The sequence below is a fragment of the Microcebus murinus genome, chromosome 9, assembly GCF_040939455.1.
Source record: "Microcebus murinus isolate Inina chromosome 9, M.murinus_Inina_mat1.0, whole genome shotgun sequence".
NCBI classification, from domain to species: Eukaryota; Metazoa; Chordata; class Mammalia; order Primates; family Cheirogaleidae; genus Microcebus; species Microcebus murinus.
This window is the reverse complement of record NC_134112.1, coordinates 15182499-15195695: the sequence shown is the minus strand read 5'-3', so window position 1 is coordinate 15195695 and position 13197 is coordinate 15182499. Positions and strand designations below refer to the sequence as shown.

General features: G+C 40.0%; 1 protein-coding gene across 3 annotated transcripts in view; it reads right to left on the bottom strand.

The window, feature by feature from the left end:
- VPS41 (VPS41 subunit of HOPS complex) overlaps positions 1-13197 on the bottom strand; it is a 178902-nt gene that overhangs the window by 83055 nt on the left and 82650 nt on the right. For all 3 annotated transcript variants that reach the window (XM_012777598.2, XM_076006294.1, XM_076006295.1), the window contains 2 exons: positions 10496-10558; positions 7192-7257 (listed from right to left, as the gene is read on the bottom strand). In XM_012777598.2, the coding sequence (XP_012633052.1) occupies positions 7192-7257; positions 10496-10558 (129 nt within the window). The remainder of the gene's footprint in view (positions 1-7191; positions 7258-10495; positions 10559-13197) is intronic.

The window sequence follows — 13197 nt, the reverse complement described above, 5'->3', positions numbered from 1 at the left end:
ATCCTATGTATGCATATGCATAGCATCCTAAGTATGTATAGCATACATAGGATCCCGAAGCAAAGTTGTGTTCAAGAAGCAGATTCAAGCCAAATACTCCTATGAAATGACTGTGATTTAGTTTGTACTGGTTACACCAACAAAGACTATCATCATGACCCTTTGCTTTATATGGCCGTATTTCAAAGAAAGAGAGAAAGGGCAAGAGAGAGAGAGAGAGAGAAAGAGAACCTCCCAGTCAACTGGTGTTAAATCCCACAAGAAAACATGATGAGCATCTGTGAACTGGGCAATAATGCTTGCACAGTCATTAACTGCTCAAGATACTTAAGAATAAGCACAGAGCTCTCGATATACACAAAGAGCAAAGGATAGTTTGCTCCAGAAAGAGAAATGGTAGGCTTAACATTAGAGCTCAGGGGGAAGCTACAATCAGTATGGAAACATTACATATGTAAAAGTTAGCCAACCTTACTGAAGAAAAATTCTTGTACTCTTAATGAGTATTTTATGGATGTGAAACAAGGAGACACACAGAAGAAAATGAAGTCGCTATTGACCCATCTCTCCCTTCCTCTCGTGGATACCATTTAAAGACTTTGGGAGTCCTATATATTGACATCAAAAAAGCAACTGATATTTGAGACAAATGAAAAATTTTGAAAGCAATAAAGAACTCCTATTTTTCAGAATTAAAATGATTTCTATTTTAAGCACTAGATTTCTATTTTTAGCCTCAGCCAGCCTAAAAAATCCAGAAAAACTCACCAAAATATACTAAACAATAGAACTATTTTACAACTTGGTTTTCCATACCTAAAAAATGCTTGTGAAAGTTATATTTGTGTTTTACTTCCTATTAATTGGTGGTTTTAAATCAATTTTGGTATATTCAGAGCATGAAATTAATTTCTACGAATGGAACCACAACTGCGTGTTCTCACCACATAACTAGAAGAAATAAAGATATTTATTTACAATGGTTCAACGTGCAACCATTAGGACATAAATTTGGTGGTTGCCTGTGGTTTAATTCTGAATTGACTGGGAAACCTTCAAGCACATATTTTTAATTCTTAAAAATGCTCAGAAGATTCACTTGAAAACTATAATGGTAAATAATGTGTGAGAAAAGCTGGCACATAGAAGATCAACTTGCAGAAATGTTATCCTGGAGATCCAAACGTTGGACAGTAAACAGAGAAGAAAGGACTAATGCTGAAATCCTTCTAACCTCTAAAACTCAGCTCCAGTATGACCAGATGAAAAGCAAACACATAAGAGCGAGCTTTTAATTTTCATGTTTAGTGATCACAGTGGTTAAGGCTTATTGGATTATCTAGATTCTAAAAAGATTTGCAGCTGAGTTGGGTGGGAGGGAAATGGTTAAAGAGTACAGACTTTGCAGTTTTAAGATGAGTAAGTTCTGGGAATCTAATGTACAGTATGGTAATTATAGTTAATAATACTAAACGTTAGAAATTTGTTAGGAGAATCGACTTTAAATGTTCTCATCACACAAAATATGGTAACTGTAAGGTAATGGATGTATTAATTAACTTGATTGTAGCAATCATTTCACAATGTATACACATCAAATCATCACACTGTACATCTTAAATACAGACAATTTTTATTTGTCAATGATACCTCAATACAGCTGGAAAAAATAAAAATAATCTTAATAATTTTTAAAAAGATTTGCATTTTTTTAAAAAGCTGCTCTAATGAATCTGCTTTCAAAAAGCATTGAAAATGCAATTTGTTGTTTGCAGATCACTGCTGGAAGCCTACAGAAGCTAGTTGATGCTACCACCTCCGTCCTTCAGGTAAAATTTGCCATTTCGAATTTTCCTCATTCCAGTCATGCAGGTCCTTTACTCGTTTGCTGACTGACATTTTCCAGCTTACAAAGCAACCTGTCCCTGCAGCCAGGTCCCCTCATTCTATCCCACCATAACGCCAAACAGCTGACTAACTCATTTCTAAAAATGAACTCTACTACAAACAGCATAGTGCCAATTTAATAATTTGTCAAAGCAGTAGAACCAGCTGTTATGAAGTGTGTTTCAGAGTTCAAGTGTAAAGGTCCCATGAAAATAAAGTTTATCTGCTGACAGACAAAGCTGGACAATTAAAAAAAATCCAGACAAGATCCACTTGGCAGATATATTACTAAAATAGAAACCTCATTTACTATGCTCATGTAATTCTTGCTATGCGAGAAAGTTACACTTTAAAACAATCCATTGGTTTGGGTGTTTGAAAGCTCTCTCCAATGGCACTTTCAAGAGATGTGCTTTTTCTTTCCTTTTTTCAACATGGAAACAAAACAGAATTTAGAATAAGCTTTTTATGCTCATGTGTCAAGCAGTGGAGTCCATAAATCCAGCTATGGCATTCAACTACTAAGAAGTTGCCTTGAAAACCTAAAATAAAAGTTTATACCAAACAGACTACAGCTTCCTATTCCTAGTCCCAGGTGAATAAGGAACTACCTCTAAAGACCAAAGAAGCTAGAACCTTAAAGAGGAAATACCAACAAATGTGTCAAACTATACTTCCAGTTTTTTTTTCTGCTCCATTGCTATGTTTTGCAGCACTATTTTGACATATATGTTTCAAATACTTTAAAATTTTTTACAAGAATGAAAAAATTTTAATAACATAAACAACTAAAATATTAAATTAGACAGCTCTCAAATATTCTTATGACATCATGAATATCTCATTGTGGGACTTCCATTTTCTTATTTAGCTCCTCTAGTCCCTGTGCCATTTTAACCCCTTGTTTACAAAAGTTGGTATATAATCTCAATGATTTATTTAGCTGTCAATCTAGAGATCAGTGTTCTTAAGGGTTAAGAATGCCTTCATCCACATTACACCTTCATATGGCTAGTCTTTGCTCCTATTTTTTAAAAGATTAAATTATCTCTTAAAGGCAGAAGGTCAACCTCTCAGTTATCTGATATTTGTCTTTACTCTTTTCCTCCTATATGATCTGCCATCAGCTCTAAAACAAAGAGATCTAGATATCTATGACATATGATTATTGCAAGGTTATCACCATTTGCCAAATATTGGGCTCTCCAAACTTGTTCTGTTTAGCTTATGGCGCTAGTTTAAAATTGCAGTTGAAATGATTAGAGTAGCTATTGGGCCAACATAGTCTGTGTTTTTCTCATTTTTCAAAGATATAAACTCCCATAACTCAGTTATAAAAAGAACAGATCCTCCTAAAAATTTGCTAACACTTTTTTCAAAATGAAAGTAATCATTTCACAATAGTCTCCCTTTTTTAATGTCACCTTCTAAAAGCTTTTTAGTTTTTAAAATCCAAGATATATTTATGAATGAAATTAGAAAAACATTTCCTGAAATATCAACGGAATAAATCTATTTCAAAACAAACAAAACGCACTAATATCAAAACCATGCAGCGTAAGTAATCTTTAAAAAGCGCATACTGTACACATAAAGAAAGAAATTCTCTGGAGATTGGTGCATACCACACACCAAGCTGGCATATATTTTGAAAATCTCTATTTTGCTATATGCAGAGAAGTCAATATAGTTCATCAAATGTACACTCATTTTTACTACTCACTAAAAACAGAGTACATAAAAATTTTAATGGATCCAAAGAAATCAGTCAATAGTTTGTACAAGTTCTTAAATAGAGCACACATTTACATGTTTCTAAAGCCTCTAACATAAGTAGGAGAAATTTATAATGGCTTTTTAAAGAGAAAGAGACCAAAGTCAAAATGTTTTACGAATACAGACGGTCCCAGACTTACGATGATTCAACTTGTAATTTTTCAGCTTTATGATGGTACCCATACAACTATTCTGTTTTTCACTTTCTGTCCAGTATTCAATAAATTACATTAGCCTTCACTTGACAGATGACCTGCCTTGCCACGTGGAAGCCCTGCCGCTGCCCCACAGAAATGCTTTGATTACACACAGTCCTTCATCAGATGAGACCGGTGTCCAGGGTGCTGGTTCCTCATCTCCCTCAGGTTTATGCCAAAGATGTAAAATTTGGTACAGATGCCTGAGCCTTAATGCTTCATGGTGTAGACCTTTTAGCCAATGCTGTAGCCGTTACAATGGGGCCAAAGGGAAGATCAGTGATTACTGAACAGGGTTGGGAAGGTCCCAAAGTATGAAAAATGGTATGACTGTTGCAAAGTCAATTGACTTCAAGGATCAATATAAAATTATTGGAGCCAAATTTGTTCAAGATGTTACTAATAACATAAACAAAAAGGCCAGGGGTGGTACAACCATGATTACCTCTTTTAGCAAGGAAGGCTTTGAGAAGATTAGCAAAGGTGCTAATCAGTGGAAATCAATGTGATGTCAGCTGTTGATGCTATAATTGCTGAACTTAAGAGACACAGACAGTAGGTGGTGTTTGTGGGTAAGAATCAACCACACCCTATATGACTGAGTCAGTAAATGACGCAAAGAGTTATGCAAATTTACCTCCCTGTCAGTAGGTAGTACTTGCCATAAGGAACAAGCTGCAGTATTGTTTTGGGACTGGTGACCAGCTCTAGTCCCTCAGGAGAAGCACTCGAATGCCCCAGGTGGTGTGTGGGGTCCTAGAACTTCCAGGAGAGTCTATATTCTCCACCATAGCAGAGTTGGGTGGGGGAGTGAGGCTGGGCAGGGCGGGGTTGGGTGAGTCTGCCCTTAGGCTCCATAAAATCTGGTAAGGTAGCTGCTTCAGTAGGGGTCAAAGGTCTACTCATAGGCTTCTGAGGAAAGTTACTATGGAGGGACTGAGGTGGCCCCACCTAGTCAAAAAGTCTGCTTGTGGAGGCAGGGGATGTGTAAGAGCCACAATCTGAATGTTTAGAGAGGATTTCACTCTTCTCCTCTCTCCCACCCCTCTCTGCCATCTCTGTCTGGTATCTCCTGGGGCAGGAGCTCAAACTAGCTGAGCTCTCCATAAATGATCCTGCAGGCTGAGGGCTTCCCTGTCCAGGATACTGTCCTAGGCTGAGAGCACGGTGTTCCTTTGTGGGGAGGGGTACTCTGCAAGTGCACTGTGGTTGGGACCCACACTGAACTCTCTCATCAGTTCTGCCCGCGCAGGCTCCCTCACCTCCCAACATTAGTTCACAAATCTCCCCTCTGTGCCCCCAAGCAACTCGGTCAAGTCCTAGGGGCATAGGATCTGACCTGTGGGCCTATCCCCACGTCCCCCCAAATCAATCCCTAACCATACCAGGGAGAAGCATGCTGATCCCAAATTGCCTGTGGGGTACTCAAGTAGGTTTATATTCCTCCACTTTGGGCTGTACCCTATTCTCATGGAGCAGATGGGCAGGCAGTACCAGGGAGGGCTGGTAAGTAGGGAGCTCACAGACCATGCATCCCTTAGTTCTCTGCAGGTCTTTATGAATAAAGGTTTGGGCCCCATTCTCCATGGAAGCCCTAACAAAGGGGAAGCAGCAAATCCAGAGAGCCTCAGCAGAAGTCTCTCTTTGGGCAGCCATGGGTAGGGGAGAGGCAGGGAAGGAAAAGAGTCTGGAAGAAAGCCAGAACTCTGGTTGTCTCTGTTCCTGTCTCCAGAGCAGCCCACTGGCAATGTCCAGACTCTGAGGTCACATATGTCCCCCACGACCCACCAGCCACCTGTGGCTCCCGCTGACTGGGCAGCAGTTTGGAAATATTTGTGTGGGAATGAGCAACATGAAAACTGAGGGGCTGAAGCCTCATGGGGAAGACAAAGGTGCATGGTAGGTGGAGAATCAATAGGGCGCCAGTTTTCTTGGCTCAGGTCTGTGGTGATAGGAAGTACCCCAAGGGGCCTGGCAGCCTTGTGATTTGTCCTCAAGAAGTTCCCAGTTCACTGGGAGCAGAAGATGGCAGCAGCTTTTGGACTTGCCAGCCAATATTTTGATTGCACCCTCCTGACGACCTTCAGCTAAAGCACTCTTAAATTTTCAAACTATGAGATAAAAAATATTTGTTGTCTTAAGCCATTAACACCAAAAAAAAAAGAAAAAAGAAAAAGAAAAAGAAAAAAGCAGTGACCCATTCTTTACCCCACTGAGTTTTAAATAAAAACACATGGGTTCAAATCACAGCTAAGTGAATTTATGCTACATTGAACACAAAATTTCCTAGCCAGAAAAGTGTTCAGTAAAGAAATATGAATAGAATTTTAAAGCTATTCTTTCCTGAGGCTGACCAAATCAAGTAAAGTAGTTATTTTTTTAGGAGTGGATGAGCTGAAGATCTAAGCTAGGGAATGTGAGATTAAGTCTGTAATTCCCATTATTTAGTTCTGTAGACATTTTTACACAAAGTAAATGAGACTAGTGCCTCAAGTAACAGTGGGCTGTGAGGTGGGAGAAGGTGGGGCTCTCTAGCAGCAGTCAGAACTGGTACAATCTTGGCTTCATGCCATGAAATGAAACAACCATTACAAGTGAGGTAATGACCAGATGCTCTCCTCCTTTCAGTCTATGAACTATGAGACCAAGAGAAAACAACAGACAACTATCATAGAACATTTGAAGCCATTCAGTAGCTGGGCCTCAAAGTAGCCACTCCATATCTCTATACTTTTATAGAAATAACCAGAGACTACCTACTTTTCACTAGCTTTAAAATGAATATAAAATAATATTCAAAGGTACAGTATAGTAATAGTAGCTTAAAAAAATACCTCTGGCTAATAAAAATAGAAAAAAATTGGCTTGACTTATTCTATAAGCAGAAAGATTCTTTGATTTGTGGATATACTGTATCTGTAAACAAATGTACAGAAAGGTTTCACTCTTTTTTTTAAAATAGCGCTGAGATAAAATTGCTCTAAAAAGTTCATCAAGGCATTTTCCGCAAGGAGGTAAAATCATTAGTTTAATCGCTCTTGTGTCATTTTTAAATGCTGCCTCTTTTTTTGTGGAAGGGACAATATTTCAAAGCACCAGATGGTAGTTTGAGTAACATCTCTTTTTGTCACCTAGATCTACTTCAAAGGAATGTAGTAAGAAACACGGAGGCCACAACTCTCCCAAGAGATGATGGTCTTATGATTTCATTACATTTGTCTTTCTCAAATTCTCCTAACAAATAGACATTTAAAATATTAAGGATAAATTATAGAGCAAACACAACACCCTTCAAAGGCTACATGTTAAGGTACAGCCACAGAGCACTTACCTTCTTCCCTCCAGTCACAAACTGCTTGCAACTGGATCTCACAAAATGTGGGTGTACAGCAATGATCTACAAAAGAAGGACCCAATGATAGTTTAGGAGTCACAATTAAGCACAGAATTAAAACCCTTTATACGTTATAAGTAGTAGGATCTAAAAATTATCCTGATACCTTGGCAGGAAGTAATATACTCAGGTAATATTCTGCAACCACTGATGACATCTAAGTTTTGCTCTTGTGTAAAAAAAATTCATCTCTGAAGCCAGGTCAAAGCTAAAAGACTAGAACAAATCAGTTCCACTTTCTGGCTGAGTGAGGACCCCTCTGAGTAGAGAACCCCTCTTCTAGAGGCAACAAAAGAAGTCAATCAAGGCACAAAGATTTCTCCACTGTAACTGAATACAATTCATAGAAGAAACCCAGAGAAAAACCCAACGAACTCCTTGTCCAAGATACCTCCCAATGATGGATGGCACTAAGAGGTAACGCAGCCTCCCAGACATTTAGCAAAGTTATATCAAGAGTCTTCCAGTGGAGAGATAACAGAGCTGCAGGACCCAAGATCTATGGAGCAAACTGTTCAGGACTTTCCCTTCTTCCCACAACCTAAGTTCCTGTCCCACAGCTCTCTTCCATTTCGTATTCAGCCAGTGTCCTCCCAGCCCCTTGTTACAGAGGTTTCTCCTAAGGCCACTCCACTACCCTCCTTCTTGTTTACCAAATTTTCCAGAGGCTTTATGATTTTATAACATCATTGACATGGTGGTGGGAGGTGACAGCAAAGGCAATAGTGAAGTTCTAGTGGCTCCACTCAGTGCAACTCAGTCTTCAGGGCTCATCCACTGTGGCTGTAAGGCCTGCATGTACTCTGTCTCTTTCTCTTTTTATCCCAAAACCACCCATGAAATCACCAACAAATCATAACAAATTAGTTTTTTCTAATTTAACAAAGAGAATATTTCTAGGCACACACACACAAACATCCCATACAATTATACTTTTATAAACCTTCAATTAAATACATTTTATATTCTTATTAATTACTTAATACATTTCCCTCTTCCAATGGAATAGATTAAGATTCCTCTTTCTACACCTGTCATTTTTAGGGCTTAGCATATGACCTTTCATTCCTCTACTCATTCCCACATCCCAGGTTAACCCTTCTTCCCTTCAACATTTTCCTAACCCATCCTAAACACCAATATTGAAGCATTTAAACATTCTGTTGTTTCACATTCTTAACATCACGCACAAGAGTCCTTTTAGCTCTCTTGTAATGCGTAACTCTAGATAAGTGACTGTTATTTCACATGTCTCCCCTGCTCCCTAATCATATTACCTCACCTCTTTCTACCCTTCAGGTGTAAGAAATGAAGCCATCAGAGTCACTGCCCTCATCTGCTCCTCCTTCACCACCCGACTTCCCGAGAGTAGGGCTCAGCCTCATCACTTCAGTGCCTGTCTCACAGGTAGTGGGTGTAGGACTCTTTTCCAAGATTATCCTCCCTGGTTAAGCTGTTGATCTCATTGCTCTATTCAGTATTCCCTTTCTTTATTTTCCTCTCTTCTGACTTTCACCATCAACCAAATCATTTGCAAAAATCTTCCCTGGACACTTCTCCTTTCTATCAGATATCTCTCATTTATTACCAAAAGTCTTGAAAGAAGAGTCTTCACTTCCTTGCCTATGATTTACTTCTTGGTAATATGGTGAGCCTCCTCCTCTTGAAACTGTCCTTACCAAGGTCACAAGTACCTTCAAAATTACCAAATAAAATGCCCTTGTTTCAGGCCTCCCCCCGTTTAATCTCCACACTGCCTTTCCCACTGCTGCCCATTCCCTCTTGGAAACCCTCTCTCCCTTTTCTTCCCTGACACCACTTTTCAGGATTTCCTCGAGTTCCTCCAAACGCTTCTTCTTAGACTCCTTCACTGTTTTTATCTTCTACAGTCTAAGTCTTTAGAGTATTCCAGAACATCACCACTATCAGTCATCTTCTCTTCTCACTCTGTAGTCTTAAACTAGATAATATCTTTAAAAATGGCTTCAACTTATGCAACTGTGGTTGTCAATTTTGTGTTTAAGGGCCAATCTCCATCCTGAGGTCCATATTCATGTTTCTAAAACCTCTGTAACATCCCTACCTCATACACTACGGTTACCTAAACTCAGGACCAAACTCGCCTTGTCCTTATTGAAATCATCCTTTACTGCAATTGGTGGCATTCCCACACACCATCCCCAAAACGAGATACTGGACTGACCCTCACCTCTTGCACCTTTCATTACTCTCATCCAAGCCATCACTAATGTAAGTCGGTCTATCTAGTAAAGGTTGTCCAGACAAATTTCTTCCACTATCACTCTTGAGATCCTGTCCCTGCCAAGAGTATTGCATTAGCCTTCTAAATTGTTTCCTGTCCCAATCACTCTCCATTCTGGTAAATTCAGTTTTCTAAAAGACACATCAGATCCTATCTCTCCTTTACCTATTGGCCAATAAACGTTTGAATTAACAGGTGAACAAAATAAATGTCAGCTTCCTATAACAACTAAAAGAGACATCTTACCAAAATTGCTATCTAAAACTGGTCCTACTGACTCTTGCCTATCTGCCCTTCAATCTATACTGTATACAGTTGCCATATTAATTTTCCTAAATCTTAGCTCAGTTTATGTCATTCTGTATACTTAAACATTCAATAATTTCTCCTTATTTACCAGATAGAGTCCGAATTCCTTAGCCTGAATATAAAATCAGCCCCAATCTTGCCAAATCAGTCGTTTATGCACCAAGTAAACTAGACTATTTGCCACTTCCTGAACACAATTTGAACTTTCTATCCTCTCCATTTCTATTATGTTGTCCTTCCACATGGAAAGCCAGCTCCTCCATCAGCTCCTGTCCATGTATTAAAGCCAAGGCAGACATCACTCCATCAACAAAGCCATCATTAACAAGAACAGCTAACAGTGACTCTTCTTAGGTTTGAACTCCTTAAAATTGTTTCTACCTTTTTGAATTTTTAGCCACAGATTGTGTGTGTGTGTGTGTGTGTGTGTGTGTGTGAGATTTCATCCTCTATAACAAAAGCCCCCTGGGGACACACTGAAGACCTCAGTCACAAAATATACATCCTGTCTTTCTTAGGAGCAGCCAAATAGTATCTATTACATCGTAAGTGTTGAATAGATACTTACTGACTAAATTAATACAGGACTGATAGTGCTCAAATTATTGTAATCCTTATTGCCTTAAGAAAAAAAAAACACCTAAAAATTAAAACTTTCTGAATACTTACTTTAATGGGACAGTCAAAAGTCTCATGAAATTCTTCTCCAGAATACAGTCCAAATACCTGCACCTAAAAAGTAAATGGATAGTGTCAGCTCACTGTGACAGGAACAGAGAACGCTGCTGAGTCAGTGAGAACACATACTATTAACAAGAAAAAAAGAAAAACATTTAATAATTCTAAAGCCCCATGACCCCTATTAAATATCCAAATGAAAACAATCCCATCAGGGTGAGAGTACTTTGCTGCAATTAAGCTTTTATTAACCTCCCACGGATAGAGTTCACTTACCACAAATTTATTTTATTAATGCATGCCAACTTTTAAAAACAAAATAGATATGAAATGTTAATAATACTCTTTTATGAACTTGCCACAGACTATCCTTAACAAAACTATTTTTTCATCCCTTACAGGAAAGGGGAGCTTCTTTTTGAGTCACTCTTCATATATAATATATATATATATAATATTTTATATATATATATATAAAACAAATCAACCAGGTAGATCAATGTGGTAGGAGATTAGGTGAACTGCACTTCATTTACAATCTTATGCTGAATCTACCGAGTCTATAAGTGAAAGACTGAAGTCCCTACTTATCAGTACCTCTTTTAGAGTTCATATAGGCTACTTTATTTCTAATTTTTTTCTGACTGCTTTACTTATCAACAACAAAAACAAAACTGAAATACAATATACATACTATAAAGAATATAAGTCATGAGTTTATAGCTTGAAAAACTTTGGTGACACGAATATAACCCTGCAACCACTATCCTGATCAAGAAATAGAAGCCAAATTGCTTCTTCAGGTCCCTTCCCAGTAAAATAACACCTCCAAACCAAACACCATCCTGAAATGTATCACCATGGGTAAGTTGTTCCAGTGTTTGAATGTTACAAAAATGGAATCATATACTATTTCACTAGTTTATTTCATTCAACATTTCTCAACTTTTCGTTGTTTTCCTTATCCACACTGCTACATACAGAAGTAGTTGGTCCTTTGTTGTTGCTCTATAGTATTTCAGTGTATGAATATATCATAATTCATGTATCCACCTTCCACTGATGGAACAACATTGGGTTGTTTCCAGATTGGGGCTATTATGAAAAATGCTAAAATGAACACACTTTACAAATCTTTTGGTGAACTTATATACATATTTGTTTTTTCATGTTGCCAGAATTATTTTGCTGATTTCTTCTCATCTAGACCTCTTCTCTCAGCTCAGGCCAGATAGGTCTGTGCTGCACCTGTTATCCTTTGCTAGGAACTCTCCTACTAAGTGAGAAGGAGGAGAAATCCCTGGATAGCAGTTTTGTGTCCTATTTAAGAGCACTGACCTGGTGGCAGAAGGGTGGAGGCACTGAGAGCCTGTAACTAACTCAGCTGTTCTCCTGCATCCTCTCATTCCCCTATAGTTTTCACAGTGTTAACTGGTGCTAGGGGATATTTGTTCGGATTGGTGGATTGGGCACCAGGCCACTGTTGAAAGCTTGGACAGAAAGCTAAGCAAGTCACTCTCCACACAAGTGGGTAGCATTTCCTTGGAGGATGCCTGGGTGTGTTGGAGGACTTCAGCCAGTGGTGGGGTGGCTCACAGGACCTTGGTGGGTGTTTGGTCATGTTGTGGGGTCTTGGCCAACGTCTGGGCAGGTCATGAGACATTGTGGCTCCTGTAGAGGTTGTGGGTCCTTGGCGTGTACCTAGACCCATTGCAGGACCACAGCTGGCAGTGGAGTCAGTCCCAGGACCTTGGTGGGTGCCTGTGTGGGTCATGGGACCTTGGTGGACACCTGGCCAGGTCACCTTGGCTGGTACCTGGGTGGGTTGTGAGAATGCAGGTGGTGGTGGGGTGCTTCCTTGGGCTGCAGTGGCTGATGGAGCTGGGTTGTCCTGGTGGGTGGAGCTTTCCCTTTGCCTAGGTCCAACTGTGGCAGCTGCTGCAGTGCTATTCAGGTGGCAGTGGCAGTGCTATCGAGATGGCAAGATGGTGGCAGCAGATGCTGAGCTGGTGGGTGCCTGCCCAGCTTGGATCTCTGGGAGGCGACTGGTGTGGGAGGAAAGTTGAGCGGGTGCAGTACATGTTAGAATGCTTGCCCTCCCCACTCCCTCTCTCATTTGGCAGGAGTAATGGGGAGGCGACTGCAGTGGATCCAACCCCTCTGCAGACCAAGCACTCTGGGGCTGGGAATGCAGGCTGGCATCTGTTGCGGTGACCTCAGATCCCACTGTGTCCACTCTTCGGTGCAATGCTGCTTCAGCCTCCAAGCAGCTCCCTGATCGGTGTAGGCCTGCTATTGTGGGGGAGCCTCCTTGCAGCTCAAATTCAGTGTCTTCTGGGGGAGTACAGAGCCCTGGGGATCTCTCCCTTACTCCCCCTTCCCCAGGTGAGGACTTCCCCCAGGTACTTTCTGATCCTGCCAACCAGATCACCCCACCTCTGGTGTCTCTAGTCAGTTCTCTGATGATCCACAATGCTCTCTCCAAGGCGGTCCATGCATGGATGAACCTCTACCCACAACCTTTGATCCTCTCCTTGAGAGTGGCAAGTGCAGGCTGTTACTCGTCTACCATCTTGGCCTCTCCCCCAAGTCTCTACTTTTATATAAGTGTATAAGCATAGGATGTAATGAGCTTTGTATAAAATGGTAGTTAACAAACAGGAATGGAAAGCATTGCATTCAGGGTTATACTT